General features: G+C 36.6%; 2 protein-coding genes and 1 pseudogene across 9 annotated transcripts; 2 read left to right on the top strand and 1 right to left on the bottom strand.

The window, feature by feature from the left end:
• Window positions 1-43: 43 nt before the first annotated feature.
• LOC140964845 (diacylglycerol kinase 2-like) lies at window positions 44-6802 on the bottom strand. The gene is made up of 8 exons (XM_073424806.1): window positions 6486-6802; window positions 4247-5435; window positions 2657-3032; window positions 2357-2433; window positions 2160-2279; window positions 1917-2081; window positions 1135-1272; window positions 44-519 (listed from the first exon to the last, which is right to left on the bottom strand). Exons 2-8 carry the CDS (start codon window positions 5351-5353, stop codon window positions 364-366), a joined length of 2139 nt encoding a protein of 712 aa, XP_073280907.1. The 5' UTR covers window positions 5354-5435; window positions 6486-6802; the 3' UTR covers window positions 44-363.
• A 5-nt stretch (window positions 6803-6807) lies between these two features.
• LOC140964580 (uncharacterized) lies at window positions 6808-11344 on the top strand (annotated as a pseudogene).
• Window positions 11345-12657: 1313 nt separating this feature from the next.
• LOC140964305 (filament-like plant protein 3) lies at window positions 12658-17634 on the top strand. Of its 8 annotated transcripts, none has more exons than XM_073423969.1 (5): window positions 12658-12944; window positions 13564-13836; window positions 15218-15398; window positions 15532-17093; window positions 17188-17634. In XM_073423969.1, the coding sequence occupies exons 2-5, from the start codon at window positions 13723-13725 to the stop codon at window positions 17314-17316; spliced, it is 1986 nt and encodes a 661-aa protein (XP_073280070.1). In that variant the 5' UTR covers window positions 12658-12944; window positions 13564-13722; the 3' UTR covers window positions 17317-17634. The 8 variants fall into 8 exon arrangements, with proteins under 8 accessions (XP_073280070.1, XP_073280065.1, XP_073280068.1 ...); XM_073423964.1 differs by having other exon boundaries at window positions 13550-13836; XM_073423967.1 differs by lacking the exon at window positions 12658-12944 and adding an exon at window positions 12972-13138 and having other exon boundaries at window positions 13550-13836.
• The last annotated feature ends 123 nt before the right edge of the window (window positions 17635-17757 follow it).

The following is a 17757-nucleotide window of genomic DNA, read 5'->3' as shown; positions in this document are numbered from 1 at the left end:
AACTTCATTGAAATCGTCTCATATTAAATTTACTCTTCATAAAAATACAGTAGTATTCCCGAGCAAAATGAATTTGATGCCAAAACACATAAATCTAAAAAATACTTGATGCAACTTTCTAAAAAATGCCTGCCTTTATGAACAAAACGACTCCTAAGGATTTTCTATTCCCTTGAAGCTATTAATTATTACTCTTTTCCAAATGTGACATGACCCTCTCTCTTTTAATACCCACACTACAGTTCCTTCGGTTCAAAGCTCCTATTTTTCTATAATGAATATGGTTATAACCAACAACCAACAAATACGAACATTTCTCGAGATCAAAATTTGATTCAGGGACAATTTTTGCAATTGCAGGAATCAAGAAAGATGGAGAGCAATATCTTGAAGAAGTAACTTCTTTTGAGACGCGTTGATAACACCTTTGCATTCTGCGTCAGCTAAAACATCTGTCATTATTGCAGCTGCGTGGCCTCTTGGTCCTTCTGTTCCTGATGCTCTCCGTAACATGAACACCTATACGAACGGCATTTCAGTTTTATTGATGTACAGAAGAAATATCATAAAAGAGGCACCGGAGAAAAGGTGCATTGCTTGAAATTCAGCAGAAAGCTTAAAACATTACGACACTTAGAGTTTTCTAAGACAGAGATAGGTGTTAAAAATACAACAATGAAATCTCATTAAGACACTTGTATCTTGATCCATTTAACATGGCTCAGATCAGGCGGGTGAAGGCAAAAGTGAATGTTTAAATCCCACAAATTAAACGACTTCAGAAAACCTCTTTTTACAGAAATTAGTGCATTGCTCAATAATGATAGCCAATAAATGATACTTCAAATTTCAAAAAACACTGATTAATTTTTATGAGCAATACTGGTAATTTTATGTCTTTTCAGTGAAGAGTGGTTGAAGTCGAATGCCATGCCAAACTCAGTTCACCGATGTCAGCATAAATTCAACAGTCCATATTATGAAAGAAAAGAAAGTCGAATTCAGGACAACTAACTCCGTCCATACTCTGGAAAATCAACACAGGAATATCAACCAAAGATGCTGTGAAAACATATTTCTCGTGGAACTTCTGATAGACTGCCATTTCTTATGTGGACAAGAACGCTTGAATACCTGTCCATGATGTGTTATTTCTAAACACCCAGGTTGCTGGATAAAAGGTTCCCCGTCGATTTGCACAGGAAAAGGACTCGACAAGTGAATCTTTACGACTTCTCCTTGCGCTAGCCTTGTAGCTTCTGAAAGTCCAACCTAAAAAACAGAGCTATAGATTTGTAATCTCCTGCAAATCTGTCTTGTATATAGCACAAATACTATATGTTCAAATTCATAAATTAGTCTACAATCAATGTATATTTCAATTCACTTCCATCCAAGTGCAACCCAATTAATTTTTATTTTCTGAAAAAGTTATGTATATATAATACATGTCACCTGTCCTTTGAAAACAGATAAGCACTCAAGAAGGCTAGCATAATAAGTAACATCTTTTTGCATCCATGCATTTGAATGAAAAATCATGCAAAATCTAGGGCACAAAAGGATACGTCTTTACAAAATTTTAATAAATGACTAGTGAAACCGATCTACCAATACACATGCTAAAAATCAACATTGTATATTTCTTCCCAGACATATGTTCCTTCTGAGGAGGAAATATTAGAAACTTGAAATTGAAATTTATATAGTTATTACTGGCATCGATCAACAGAAACCATCAAATTAATTGACCTCATACTGAACATATTTCAAAGTATTCAGCAGCAATGTAACCGAAAAGTGCATTGCATAACCACAAAGAGAGCAGACCCACAGAGAAGATAAATATAGCACACAGAGAACAGTAGAGCACAATTTTTTTTTCAGGTTTCAAATAATTAAGAACAATCTTGAACCTGAAGCTTGCCAAGGTGCCATGATCCCGAAACACAAACAACTTCAAGCATTTTGTCATGCATACACTGCTGATAGAAATTGTCATCATGTTCATAATCATTTTGCCAAAGGTCAACTCCACCCATATAGCTCCCGATATTGAGCACAATCAAACCTTCAGCATCCTGAATTCATAAGAAATATAAGGAAATGAACTTAACACAAAAGAAAAATAATAGGATAGGCCTATCTATATAGCATACCTTTGGTATCTGGATATCTTTCTGATCAACCTCGAGCCAGACTTGCCATGGCAAATCAGCACAAGCTCTGTCCATCATATCCCTCGCACCTTCTCTTGCATACCTCAATTTATTTACAAACTGTTTCAAGATTCATGTTAGCCATATTCCAGCCCAAGTAGTAAAGTACAAGCAGATTGGGGGAAAGAACTCCACACCTGACTGTGGAACTTTTCGGGATTTTCTTCCCTGTTCATGTGAAATTCATGTGCAACCTTTGCATCACATCCAATACCTATATGACAGATAGACACCATGAAATTTCCAAAGCAAACGATGTGCAAAAAACAACTAGCTATTTGAGAACTTAACCAATCTGTTTTGAGTGGTTCTGAAAACACTTGTTAGACTATTATCCTCGTGCATATACAGGAACTCAAAAAAAAAGTTGATAAGAATTCAGTCCCACGTGAAACCAAATGATACAAGTATCCATCAGATTAAAATAAGCAAATTACCTAAGTAGTTCATCATGAACTTTGATTTTACTTCACAAGATTCTCCACCAATTTTGTCTTCCGTTATGTTGACTTTCCAACGGTCAAGCATTGTCACTGCTCCATGATCTATGTCATGCAGAAAATTGCTCAAGCCACCTTGCCCTTCTATGACTGAAAAACCTCCACCCCATTGCAGGACTCTTGACAAATCATTTCCAGTTCCTAAAGGAAGAACGGCAACAGGTGGAGGTGACTTAAAATTCCACCTCTCGATTGCATTAAGAACCCATGCAACCGTCCCATCTCCACCACAGATCAAAACTCTAAAGTTTTGCACATTTCTAAATAGTTCCAAACCAGCCTCGAGAGCTTGAGACGAGCTGAGTTCAACTACCTGCCAAAGACAATCACCAAGCATAAGCCAAGAAGTCATATACATAACAAATGGCTTTGTATGAAACATGCGCAAAGAAGAGGTTGCCAGTATCACAGAAAAAATGGGATTTGAAGATTTCACAAGGTTATAAGAGAAAAACACCAGTGTAAACTCTACTCTTTGAAAATCAAAAGGAGGAAGTTGGAACTATAGTAGGAACTATAAGAAAGAGTGGTAGTGTTGTATCAGATAACACCTAGATGAAACAAAAGAAATATACATGATTAAAAATCATTGTAAAGCTAGAGCTCAGAAGTCGCACAGCCGGAGCCCTACATGATATATTTTCCATGAAAGAGGCACTTGTCTCTGCATGGAATCTTTTTAAGTCGGACATGCCTTGTTTAGATGGAAACTAAAACTTAACACAGAGAAAATGTCAAATAGTGTAAAATGCTGCCTCCCCCACAATAATTGCTTGCACAATTTATATTAGAGCCACCTCCAACGACGCTGCTCCTTTATTTTTCCCTAAAGAACTATAAAACCAATCTTCTCCAAATAATCAATAAAAAGGAAGATTAACTGATAATATACACAGATTTCCTCTCTTAAAGACAATGGCTATCATTGCTTGAAACTTAAATACTTGCTGTACTGAGCTTAAACCCACTGCTAAAAGTGAAACTGCTTGTGAAATCCCAAGTCTCTAATCTAATATGTTGCCAGCAAAAATGCAAGCATAGTGTGACAAACTACATTGTTCATTCATTTAATGATGTGAATCACACTCAACAGAATATAAAAAAAGCAATATTTAAAGAAATGAAGTTTCATTCGCTTCTAAATGGTTGTTATGAGCTAAAAAACGACACGAATTCTTTTAAAGAATATTATGCAAACTTGTCAGCTATATTATAATAATGAATTGTGTAATATTTGAAGACCTTTAAAACAATATTATGTGAGCTTGTGAGACATATTATAACAATGAATTGTATAACATTTGAAGATAACTTAGGTCTTAGAGTATGTTCATGCCACATGCATAATATGATGACAAAACCACGCTACATTTATATGAAGGTATGATGGACCTCATTTAATTTTCACGGGGATGAAAACATGAACAATCAGATCTTAACCCTGATACATTCCATTTCTATACCAATATATGAAGATACAGAAAACATGAAAAATTAACCTATTAAATTAAATAAACAAGCTTTTACCTGTGCAGGGTTCAATAGCATGTTCAATCTTCTCCGCAGGATTGGCCCATTTTGGGCACCACTCTTGGCATTAATGAAGACCAAAAGAGGTCTAGCATCTGAGGGCAAGTCCACAAGTGTACATTTCTTAGATTTGCCGCAAAGAGAAATCTCATTTTTCTTATTGGCCAACCCATTGAGAGTACATTTCTTGCTAAGTAGTTTGTTACCCTTTAAGCAAAATTCATTGCCTTTCTCGCTATTAGAAATATTGAAATCAACAAGACCATTGAGAACATATTGGAGCGCCCTCTTGGCGGCAGAACTTTCTGGTACCTTGCCATTGCTACAGCGATTGCTTCCTTTGTTGCGATGTCTCTTTCTTCTAATATGCCCACGAACTGAAGAAGGAATTATTTCATCTGTAACAGAACTTGACATTTCACTTTCGGTGTCTTTCACACAAAGGGGAGAAAGAATCAATCTTCTTAGAGCACCTAGATCACATACATCACTAGACTCTTCTGACATCTTAACTTGACACTGAACATGTATGATACGCTGACACCATAAGCAATGCCATGCTGGAGATGCATTAATAAAAGGGATGCCACAAGGGTCGTCGCAGTATGAACAAAAAGCATACATCTCAGGATTATCATCAAGATTAATCCATCTTTCAGACCAATGATGTAGCAATTCGTTACTACCAAATTGGGCTACACATTTACAATCTTTTGCTGCAAACTGAGAACAGCAAAAATGAACTGCGACACCACAAACAGAACATCGATGTATTGGAGAATGTGGCGCTGCTTTTGTTCCTAAGGACTGTGGGGATACTAGAGAATTTAAGCAAACACAGCAAGTTGATGGTTCTCCGCCACAAGCAAAATCTTCCATCCATGTATGATGTGATAAGGGTATTTTAAGTTTCTTCCATGCTTGCTTCTTTGCCTTGGCAGCGGCTTTGAGCCAGTTGAGAGACATCTTTCTCTCCCATTTCAGGAATGCATATACAATAGCAAAAATTCCAAAGGAAGCAGTAATTAGCCATCCAAAAATATAGCCAGCATCCAGGCTCGAACAGGCCAAGAGCCTTAAAAGAGGAATACTGAATTCATTCATTTTTAATGAAAAAACTTCATTATCAAACTCTCATGCTAGGGACTTCAAAGCTCGATGAAAAGAAAGACTCTGTGGAAAGAACCTGACAAGTACAAAGTGGGATGATGTAAATGACAAAGGACAAAGAAATGTCTACGCTATGCAGGAGAAAAAAGAAAGCATTATATAGTAACAATCACATTGTTAGTATCTGCAAGATGAAAAACAACTCAATTCGTCAAACATTAAATTAAAAACGATAAAATATAATGGTTTGCAGCAATTATTTCCATGAAAAAATTTAAGAACCACCAAGCATTGCATACAAGGAGATGATAAAATCCAAAGATTACTGAAGCTTCTTTACTAGGCAATCTCAATCCAAACCAGAAGAAATGATTCCGAGATGCGAGCAGGACCATGACAACGAAATGACTTGCAATTCTCAAAGATATGATTTAGAGTTGAATATTTTCTTAAGCATAACAATATACTTAATGGGTAAATTGTCCACAATATTAACATTCAGAGGAGGTGCGCATAATACAACATATCTTAAATTCATTGCCGAAGAACTATCCTCTGAAATAAAGCATAATGCGAAAGCTAAGATTTATCAATGGCGGTACTGATCTCAAATTACAAGAATTTATCGCAACTATCAATTGCCAATGAATTTCACCAGAACATACTTGAGGCTTAGTTCTAAAATTTCAAGCATTAACAAGTCCAAAGAACATTTTGAAAATATCAATGCCTTGTTAGCATTTAACTAACAGGGCCAGAAGATCAAATAAACGTATTTAAACTGCAGTGATCACAACAATAGTTGGAAAAAGAATTTGGCCCAAACCATTTCCTATCATAAACCCAAACCGCCCCAAAAAAGAAAAAGAAAAAGAAAAAGAAAAAGAAAAAGAAAAGAAAACTAGGCCTGCATTGCCACACTCAAATCACCTCAGGGATCAAACATAAAGCCTGAGCAAATATGATCAAGGATCAGGCCAAATAAATCCCATATCATCAAAACCAAAAAGAAACAACAAACTACCAATCACAGATCATTTACACAAAGAACAAAGATAGATGTAAAGCCACATGAGGAGACCCAAATGGAAACCCAGCCAATCAAGGAAATTAAAAAAGAAAAAACCTTTAGACCGAAAGCTGGTAAAGGGATGGACCACGAACATACAAAGGAAGAATCCAAAGGTAAGCACCAAAATCAATACTTTTACTGTAAGAAGATAATGTCAAATATATAAAAAAAAAAAATAGAGCATGAATTCGTGGTTAAATAAAGTAATGCCTCCCCCCATACAGACGAGGGTTGATTGTGTAGAGATTGGAAAACCATTTCGAGGGGAAAAAGGAAAAGGGTGGCGGGATTTTCATATGCTAAAAACACGGCGGGCCCTTTGGAAAGTATCGAAGGGGTGTGGGTGGTGGACTCGCAATTGAAATAGGACTTTACAATGTCACTTTTATGCTGGTACGCGTTGGGTGTTACGTCAAAGTACTTTTCTGCCCTTGGAGAACACGTGCCACCCAAACGTGTAAATTCAGATTTAATTAACAAATCTAGTTAATTGGCAACTCAATCTGCGGACAAGGTTTGCTGATTTCATAACAAATCTAGCTAGTTAGCTGGTAACTCAATCTGCGGACAAGGTTTTGATTTTCGTTTCACGAAATTTACTACCGGTCTTTGATTGTTTAAATGCAAGGTAGCAATCTGGATTAGTAACGGGTTATATTGGTTGGCGTTCAATAATTTTGAAGTGTAATCTACTAGTTATTGGATGTGATTGTACTTTTAGTTGTTGCACTTTTTTTGTTAATTACGAGATATAATTTGATTTAGTTTAGTTGATTAATGCTGTTGTTTGAATGCATTGCGCTTTGAATATCATGTCAGTGGGAGAATCCCTTGCCCACATCCGGCGCGGATATGGTTGGAGCAAAGAGGCTTGCACAGGACACTGTATTGGCATATAGAAGCTCGTGTTGTGTTGGATCTTCACGAATTTCCCAACTCTGTATGTACGTTTTATTTTGAATGTAAAATGAAATATGAATCTACCAGTTGTTATATGAAATTGTATTACACCGAAGAACGTTTTGGAAAATCGAAAGGTGATTCCATCGATGGAAGCACACATCTCTGTATGAATGTATTAGGTAGGCATCTAGGCTGTAGCTGTACAGTTTTATGTATGATTTTCCCTTTACAGACTCACCCGTGTCTCTCACTGCATTCTTTAATCTAGGAAAATGATTGCGAACTTCATTTTTCTATGGTTGATGGAGATTTCATGAAATGAAGGCAGATGGTCTGTTAAGTATCAGAAAGGGTTGGATTATTTCTCTTCTCTATCTCATTTGTATCTAAGCGGTTGCTTGTTCAAAACGGTGTATTTTTCAAGATATTCTTCCATTGTTGTGCAAGGAAAAGTCGGAGAACCTGAAATCGTAGGCGAGCTAGTCATTTTTCTCATCCTTTTCTTCTTCTGGGAAACCTCGTAGTATATTTCCATAAACATGGATACACTTGTCATCCAACTGTTCCTTTAATTAGTTATGTTTCATTATGCTTTTTATATCATTAGCTAAACACATTGTTATTCTGTTCCTTTAATAACTGGTAAAATTAAAATAATTGAGCTGGAAGTAAATCATTTCCCTTATATCCAGTTACAATTTTATTTTGTTTTTCTAAATTATTTTGCTTCCATCCTTGCATTTAAAGGTCTTCGACCACAACTTTGAGTTATGAAGTGGATGTCATACCAAGGTTCAATTTCCCTGCAATATTTCTGTAGAGGATTATTAGATCTGATCTTCCTACTTCGAGCCATAGCATGCCGATCAGAAAGGATTTTGAAGGAAATCAGAATACTGTTCTCATTCAAAATTCCTTGAATGCGTCTTCTGTGCATTCTCTTGCTCTAGGAAGCAGTGATGGTGCAGTCATTGTGAAAAAAGCTTCCTTTGGTCCATTATCCCCTTCAACTGGTGAATTAAGCACTAACTGGGGAATCTGTGGGAAGTCTTGTCCAATTGACAGGCCATGCATGGTGGACGAAGTTCATCTCCGTGAGGTTTACAGAAACCATTCAAAGGCGCACATTTTCTTTGGTCATCGGTGGCAACAGTATGTGTAAAAGGCCAATTTTTAAACGCTAATCAAGAAATTTGGGAGGAGTGCGAGGGTGGACAACTCAAAGGGTTTTGGGAAATAAAATTTGAAGCTTTAAAAATTTACATAAAATTGCAAAATTTATTGTTTGATCTCTGTTGAATTCACCCATGGCTATCAAATATCTAACTAAAAACTAGTATGACCTTCCATAATCCTTGTTTGTAGAGTATGATATCATTTCTTGGTGTCGTTATGGTATCTAAGTTCCTATAGAACCCCGCAGCCTTTAGCCAATAGTTTAGAACCACAACCATCACTTTGTCGGCGAAGAAATGTATGGCTCGGTAAAATAGTTTCTAAGTAGTGTGGTTGTTGTGGGGTGATTGGCTTAGTTGACTGAATTGTGAGCCTCGTCACAATTCTTGCGCTGGTGCTGATTCCTGGCTAGAAATCGTTTTATTCCAATGCAAGAATTCATAGTATCTAATACATGGAGACCAATGAAAATCGAAACCTACTAATAATTCTTATTGATACATGAGTTCTAAGACTGATTTGTGCATGTAGGAGTGCGCTTTGAGAAAGGATATCTTAGTTTTATGCAAGCCTAGATACTTCTGAAGCTTGTTTGGAGTACTCTGTCTTCCACGATTAAATGAAGCGACAGAAAGTTCTAATTTTGGCTGCGCAAGTTTAAAATGTGAAGGCATCCTAGTTTTCTCAAAATTGATAAATTTATTTTTATGGCTCAGGAAGGATGCAAAGGTTTGCTTTACATGGTTCTCCATGCACATGTTGTTCTTGATTTGTGCGAACATCTTGAGCAAGAAATCAGCTTTGAGCAGGTTGAAGGGGTCTTTAATGCATTCAGAGGGAACTGGGTCTTGGAGATATTAGGAAGTCACCACACACTACTAAAGTATTTAGTGGAGTAAAAAATGCATCAAAACTCCTCTCTCTGAAGCTATCATGGAAGAGGTTTGTATCTATTGCTTCTGTATTGTGTTCTCATTAATGCAAAACTGAATCTTTAATGCAGTCACTAATGTGGGAAAATCAGCATATGTTTTAAATTTTGAATTCTTCTTGACCAACATGCCAAGAATGATTACATTATCATAAATTTATATTTTATCGCATAGAATGATCATCAATGCCATTCCTTTCCATTTACACATTGCTTTGTGTAAAAATATGAAGCTTCATGCAAGTGTTATGTTTTTTAAGCTGATGTAATCTTTATAACATACTTATATATAGGCTTTTTTGTACTACTAAATTTGAACATATCCGAAACAGAGAAAATTTTATTTTCTCCGGTCTTTTTTTCAGGAAGCCTGACAAAGTAGAATACTGTACTAGCACGGGAAGAATCATCTTTGTAAAAAATTTCAATTGATGTAGGTCATTTATGAAGATCTCCCTTCGAACTTGTGTGCCGTTAGAAAATATGTAGAAAAACAGGAGATCGGAAATGATCAGGAGAGGCCAACCATGACTGTAAAATAGAGTAACAGATGACTTCAATAAGTAATGAAAGCTCATATATTGATGCTACTCCTGCCAAGCTTTCTGATTGCAGCAGTGCGAGTTCATCAAGACAAAGATTGAAAATTCTTGGCTTGTAGACAGATATTGAAGTTCTTAAATCTGAGCTCTTGAAATTCATTTCTGAGCATGGGCAGGAAGGATTTATGCCCTTGAGAAAGCAACTACAAGAGGAAGGGCGTGTGGACATCGAGAAGGCAATTACACGCATTAGCGGGTTTAGAAGACTTGCTTCACTGATGAACTTGCCCCTTGCCTATAAACACCGAAAGGCAAAAGGGTATTGGGACATTCTTGAAAATTTGGAAGAAGAGGTTAGTGATTGATTCTGTGTTTTGATTTACCTTTTCTATTGTACTGTTCTCGTTTTTTTTTTTTTTGGCTTCTGAAAACATTATACCACTAAAAACATTATTTAGTGGTATATGTTTTCTTTACCGAGTAATTTATAGTCAACTTCTGTGTGCAAATATGCCTTGACAAGGTACATGCAAAGAAGTTCGGACATTAGTGGCTTTAACTGTTCATATATCTCGAAGGTAAATCGGTTCCAAAAAAACTGGGGTATGGACCTGTCATTCATGCCCAGCAGTTGCGTGTACTGAAAACATCACCTCTTTTTTATCAAGACTACTAATTTACTATTTTGCACTTGCATTTTACCGATGCTCATTTTTCTTGTTAATCGTAGTAAATGATATCACGGTTTGAAGAATAAACGCGAATATGCTAATGAGATAGCTTCATTCAACGAGTGTAGTTGTCTGAACAATACTTGCAAACATGAGTGTTGTTGAGGATAAACCATAAATAGATATCACGTCTCTGAGTAATCTTGAATCTTAATATCTTGAGGATTATCCTTTGATATTCACTGGAAATTTAGGGTTCGGTTCCAGCAGGTGATAGCAGTCCGAATGCAGATCTCGAAGTTACTCTAAGACTGAAATCACGAAGGGGACCGGGAGAGTGTCCCGGCGTAGCCCCTCCGACGCTCAAGTCAGAGATTGAGAATATAATGAGAAAGCAGCTAAGGGTGCTGCTGAAAGTCAACATAATGAATGAATAATTATACTCTCAAACCTAGTATTTATAGGAGAATAATTAAGTTCCATCATGGGCCTTCTACCTTGGCTAGATATGTGCCGAAAGTCCAAAATCCGGTTTGGGCCTGATCTTGATGGGCCCATTCGTGGGGTATCACCCTTAAATCTTAAATCGGCTCCTATATGCATAGCTAAGCTAAACATATAAAAGGAACATTGTTTTTGAGTTTTTAACCTTGTTATATCTGAAAAATATGGTTATGTGATTTTTGTTTCTTGCAGGACGGTATGACATTGTTCGAGCGCTGGAAAAATGGGGAGGGATTCATGAAGTATCCTGCCTTCTGTCACTTAAGTGAGGCACCTGAACAGACAAGCTGTGCTTTTCAAAGAAAAGAAGACTGAATTTCTTGGATCTTATAATATAAATGGCCTCGAGAAGATACCATCTAAAACCTTTGTTTCGCAAGATACACAAAAGTGACTGATGAAACTGAAGGATTTTGATATAAATTGGGTCGAATAAGAATGTGAGACATAGCTTAGTTTATATATAAAACCTGATTTTGCCTCCTGAAATTTTTTATGTTCACTTTATATACTCTGATAAAAATTCTTAGCTCTACTGGTGAAAATGCAGCCCATTTGTTATGCTAGGGTGATAATTGTAGAAATCCTAATTGGACTTCGACAATTCCCCACTTTGTGTAATGAATTCATATTTTTTATGTTGTAGGTGCTTGATGCATGCAAATAGAGATTTTTGGGATCAAGAGGTTGTAAGAAATCATCCACCTTCTTCCCGTAGCTTTATATTCCGAAGATGAAGGATCAAACTAATTTTTTTTAGCATATAAGGTATTCAACCCTGGAAAGATGATGAATCCAAAAGTAACTTTTTGATGTCTATTATGAATAGAATCTGTTGATTCGTTTCATGTTCGATGGGACCATTTTTTGCACTGTCTTCGTGAATGTTTACTTTCATCACAAACTCAAAACTTTATTGATATATGAGATATAAGCCATCTTCGAAAGTTTTGAAATGCCAGGAACATGACAAAATATTTAATTGGATTATGAAAGGCACAAAAACTCTTGTGAGACAGTCTCACGGATCAATTTCGTGAATCGAATCTCTTATTTTTATCATCCATGAAAAAGTATTATTTTTTATTGTAAATATCGGTAGGACTAACTCGTCTCACATATAAAAAAAATTCGTGAAATCTTCTCACAACAGACTTATTCTGTGAAAGCAGCACTTGGACATATATTTTTATTTTTAAAAAAAAACTATTTTTTATTCTAAAACAAACATTGATTGGATAAAAATGGAATAGTTATTATTTGAGCCAAATTCGAAGAATATCGATCAAATTCTGCTAATGGTTTGTTCGTGGTTCCCACTCTCCTCTGTAGGTAGGCCTCGAAATCTCACGTTCTTCATCAGGCGCGAGAATAACGCAATCTACGTTTGAAAATATTCATGAAAAACAATTATCCCAATTAATAATTCAACCAAAAAAGTCTTTTTCTTCCATCAACACGCTCCCCCACCTCCAATCAGGCAATCACACTCAATCCCATTGCTAAAAAATTATGAGCAACTTAATTTATAATGTGTACAAATTAAAATATAAACACAAGTATATATGAAGAATCTGACCCAAAAAATTATTGAATGCTTTTGTTTTCTGCAGCTCATGTATATAGTCTGAACATTCTTCTGCTTCTGTTCCTGCGGTTTGCTGTCGGCGAGTTTCACGTTTACTCGAAGATATTTCTCTCTAGATTGTCGTGTTCGATTTACAAAATTTTATGCATCCGTGTGTTTGATTTTGTGTGCAAATGAGCCAAGAAAGGAGCTTTACAGGTGGGTGATTCTCTGTTTTTCTTACTTGCATTAATTCTTTTGTGGGTCTTTTGTCCGGTTAATTTTTTTTTCTTTCTTTTTTGAATATAAAGTACGCCATTTGGTGTGGGTCAACCTTATTTCTCAGTCTTATTTGAAGATATTTATTGGGGCAGTGCCAACAAGTGACTGTTCATCTCCACCATTTTCTATCCGTAAGTGTGTGTGATGATGCGGTGGGTAATTGAAAGTTTTGAATCATAATAGTTGTCCCGTGTGTTGTGCTTTAAATATCAATAAATGAATTTATTGTCAAAAATTGTTTACATCTCAAATCATGTTGTATTCCAATATTTGAGTGGTAAAAACATTCCAGATTTTTGTTGGGTAACGTTGGTCAAGACGTCAATTCTGAGAAAAGCTTGATTTCCTATTTCATTCTGCCTTAATTATCTTATGGTACTCTGGAGAAAATTTTATCCCTCTTTTATTAATTTTATGGATAGATATCCTGAGCTGAATTCCTGAATGGCTTGATTCATATTCTGATTAGTTAATCGATTTAAATTGGTTTGATGTTTTCTTTTTCTTGGTTTCTGACGTGCACTTTCTTATGGTGTCTCAAGGGGTGAAATTGCAGAACACTGAGTTGGGTTCATAGATGGAAGTTTGGTGAACCTTGGACTGAATGGTGTCCAATGTAGACATGGAACTGGTTTCGATATGTGGTGGCTAAATAGAGGTTGAAATTGAAGAGGAAGTTTGTCAAATAAGAGTGTAAAGTTGGTGTGTTTGTCAAATGGATAGAAGAAATTGGTTATGGCGGAGAAAATCTTCAGAAAGAAGTCCCAGCGGTGAAACAGAGAGCTCAGGATCATTATCATCTCATTCAGAAAGATTCTCAGACGATCAGGTTAATTTCTTATATATGTTGGCATATATCTGTGTATCCCAAATCTGCATATGACTCCGAGATGGTTCACTGGGGATTCAAAGGATCCAACATTTCTCAGAACCTATGTTGTAACTATGTGTTTTTATCTTTATTTGGGCTCGGAGTGGAAACTAGGAAGGCGGTTTAGATCATGAAATGGTAAATAATAACAGATTCGTGTACTTTTATGTGTTTTACAGGGTCTTAGTTTCGTTTTAACTGCCGATTGCACATTAAAAAAAATCATTTTTTTTTTCGATTCAAAAACTTGAATTCTAAAATTTGGCCAAGAATTTACTCTGAAGACCTTGAGGTTTGGGTCCGCCCTTTGTTGAATGTGTTTGTTCAAGTTGGGAGTTTGATGATTATTCATTTTGGACAAATACTCATTTTCGAATGAAGAATCAACGGCCATTAATCTTGGTTTATGGTGGACACTCCACTCCGCTCATATCAAAATGGACCACATGGTGTGGCTACACACTTTAGGTGGACCACAAATGACCACTTCTTGCTTTTCTTCTCTGAAAAGGTTTTTTTCCATGCTTCCATTATTGGTATCCACCTTCAATTATTAACACGTGCATTGATTCCTATTGTTTTGATCACCAATATGCGTGTGTATCCTATTGAATTGTGGTTATACATGTCCACGAAAAATCCCAAGAAAATTAATTTTCAAATTGAAACCCGAGTAATGGTTTTTTGCTCTAGTTCGTCAGCTTCTTCATTTAGTTGACGTGTTCTTTCTTCAATTAAACAAATTTGACGATGCATTTTTTTTATTTCTCTCAATCTCTGGCTACCACGGGTAAGATTTGGGCCGACTGTTTCATATAGACATGCATAAGCCTCCAAGAGGCAGAATGTTACTTCTTAAATTCTCCACTTTCAATCATTTTATGAAACCAATCTGTGAAACTTAGATGATTATGTCTGATGCTTCCTGAAACTTACTGGCGAAACAATTTCAAGCTTCTTTCACGACAAGCATGGTAATTGGAATTGTTTTCTCAAGCTAAAGAAAGTTTCCCATTTCAAAAAATCACAGATTATTTGTGTTCTAATTTAATTCTCATGTATGTGAATACGAATCCATTTTCAGATTAAGAGTTAAGGTATTCGCCACTATTGTTTTGAACAAGTTTTTGTAAATATTAAATGTTTATGTAAAGTCAGACACTACCCCAGCTCTATAGCAGTTGAGAATGAGACTCTGTTCTGTAACTGAGTTAATTGCAAGCAATTTTTTTTCATGTGGCCTTTTTCTTTCAACTCCGCTACAAGAATATGGATTTTCTTGTTATGGAGGATATTTGGATCGACTTGGATGACTAACGGACGGTAGATTTCCATACAGACAATGTCAAATCATAACATTCAATCACCTGAAGTGACTTCTAAAGCCGTACCTGGTGATGAAGAACGGGATGAAAGTTTGAAAACTCAATCAGAGAAACTATCTGAAGCTCTTCTTGATATTTGTGCCAAGGAAGACTTGGTTAAGCAGCATGCCAAAGTTGCAGAGGAAGCTGTTACAGGTATCCTCTTGTGCTCTTAGTTTCTCTTATGTTGTGTATTTTCTACTGGAATCCACTTGGGTAGCGTGCCTGTTTTTTATTGGGAGACAATATCCGATTCTGATATTAAACAAAATTTGAGCTTGAACTCCAGGATGGGAAAGGGCCGAGAATGAAGTATCAATTCAGAAGAAACAAAACGAGGTCTTAAATCAGAAGAATTTGATCCTTGAAGAACGTATTGGTCATGTCGATGGAGCCCTTAAAGAGTGTTTGAGACAGCTTCGACAAGCTAGGGAAGACCAAGAAGAGAAGATTTATGATGCTATAGCCAAGAAAAGTCGTGAATGGGAATTGACACGATCTGAACTCGAGAACCAGATTGCGGAGCTCCATTCCAAACTTCAAAATGCTAAAACAGATGCATGCCTAAAGATTGAGGCTGCAGAAAAGGAGAACTCAATCCTTAAGCTCAATCTGCTTTCCAAGGACAGAGAATTGGAACTAAGGACTTCTGAGAGAGACCTGAGTGCCCTGGCTGCTGAATCTGCCAGCAAACAACATCTTGAAAGTATAAAAAAGGTCTCCAAGCTTGAAGCTGAATGCCGGAAGCTGAAGGTTGTGGCTCAGAGATCAACATTGGCTAAAGATCACAGGTCACTTACTGCTTCGTCAGTTTATGCCGAATCCTTGACAGATAGTCTGTCAGATGGTGGAGAGAGGTTACTGGTTTGTGAAAACGGAAGCTCCGAAATGGATGGATTGGAGTCGATTTGTGACTCCAGCCAAAAAAATACTTGGGAATCGGCTTTAGATGTCGGACAAATTTATAATGAAAGAACTCTGGGAAAAAGTCTTGTAAATCCTTCTGTTGAGATTGATCTCATGAGTGATTTTCTTGAGATGGAGAGGATAGTAGCATTACCGGAGACACGCAGTGTTGCCGACCCCCCTTGCACAGTGGTCAATGATAGGGAAGATCATATGAAAAATGAATTGAAAGCTATGGTTAATTGGACGGCTGAACTGGAAGAGAAATTTGAAAAAATGGGTTCAGAGAAAATTAATCTGGAGATGGCTCTGACCGAGTGCCAGATTCAGATTAAGAAGTCAGAAGATCGACTCAAGCAGACAGAGGCGAAGCTGGTGGACATGGGTGCTCAGCTGACTGCGGCTAATCAAGAAAAGAGAGCTGTACAGAAAGAAGTCGGGATTTTGGAAGAAAAGCTTAAGAGCTCAACAAAGCTTTTAGATGAAGCAAAGGTAGATGCGTCACAAGTTCGAAACCAGTTGATTGATTTAAATCAAGTAAAGAGGTTAGTTTTGGCGGAACTTGAGAGTGCCAACATAAGAAAAGCAGAAGCCGAGTCACAACTCAAAGTTGTGAAAGATAAGCTACATGAAGCAAAGGTAGATGTGTTACAAGTTCGAAACCAATTGATTGATTCAAATCAAGCAAAGAGATTAATTTTGGTGGAACTTGAGAGTGCCAACATAAGGAAAACAGAAGCTGAGTCGCAACTCGAAGTTGTGAAACTTGAGCTAGAAACCTTGCGTTTGAGGAATTTTTCCTTGGAGAAAGAAGTCGAAAAAGAAAGAAAATCGTCCAGTGATTCTATTTCGAAGTGCAAGAAACTGGAAAATGAGATGTCCAGAATGGAATTGGAGTCTAAGTTTCAGAGGTTAACAATAGTCGAGGAGTTCAGAATCAATCAGGTTAGTTTTTTGTCCATCTTTTTATGCGCCTTCAATGCAAGTTATGTGCCATATAAGCTTTCAGATTTAATTCCATGGCTATGGATGATTTCAGGATAAAGAATTGGAGGTGGCTGCTAGCAAATTTGCTGATTGTAAAAACACGATTGCTTCTCTCGGTCGTCAGCTGAAATATCTTGCCTCATTAGATGATTTCTTGATCGACTCGGAAAAGACAGTATAAGTCCCATGAAGAGGTGATCCTAAAGGTGGGGAAGATTCTTGATTGGCCCTTTCCAGGCCAAATACTAAGATGATATTTTGAAGCTTATGCACTAGCATAAAAAGCATTCTACGTAGTAGAGGTGGTGTTACGGAAGAGTGAAGTTTTCATGGAGAGCAAGATTTACTCGAAGAGGAGATGAAATCAGGACAGTAGAATGCTGGGATTTCTTTTTTCTTGTTTTTCCAATTGACTAGCAAGCATGAAAGCATGTACATTCGTATGTGAATTCATATTCTATAAAATCAAAAATAAATTAATAATAAAAATAATTTTTAATCATTGTATACGTGATTCAATCTATCAAACATCGTTTTGTTCGGAAAAAGATTGATTCAAACAAATGATAAGAATTGAAAAAAATGATTTATCAAATTAAGTATTACATTAAACTAATAGAAC

This window comes from Primulina huaijiensis, chromosome 18, assembly GCF_012295235.1.
Source record: "Primulina huaijiensis isolate GDHJ02 chromosome 18, ASM1229523v2, whole genome shotgun sequence".
Taxonomy (NCBI): Eukaryota; Viridiplantae; Streptophyta; class Magnoliopsida; order Lamiales; family Gesneriaceae; genus Primulina; species Primulina huaijiensis.
This window is presented reverse-complemented; position numbering and strand designations above follow the sequence as displayed.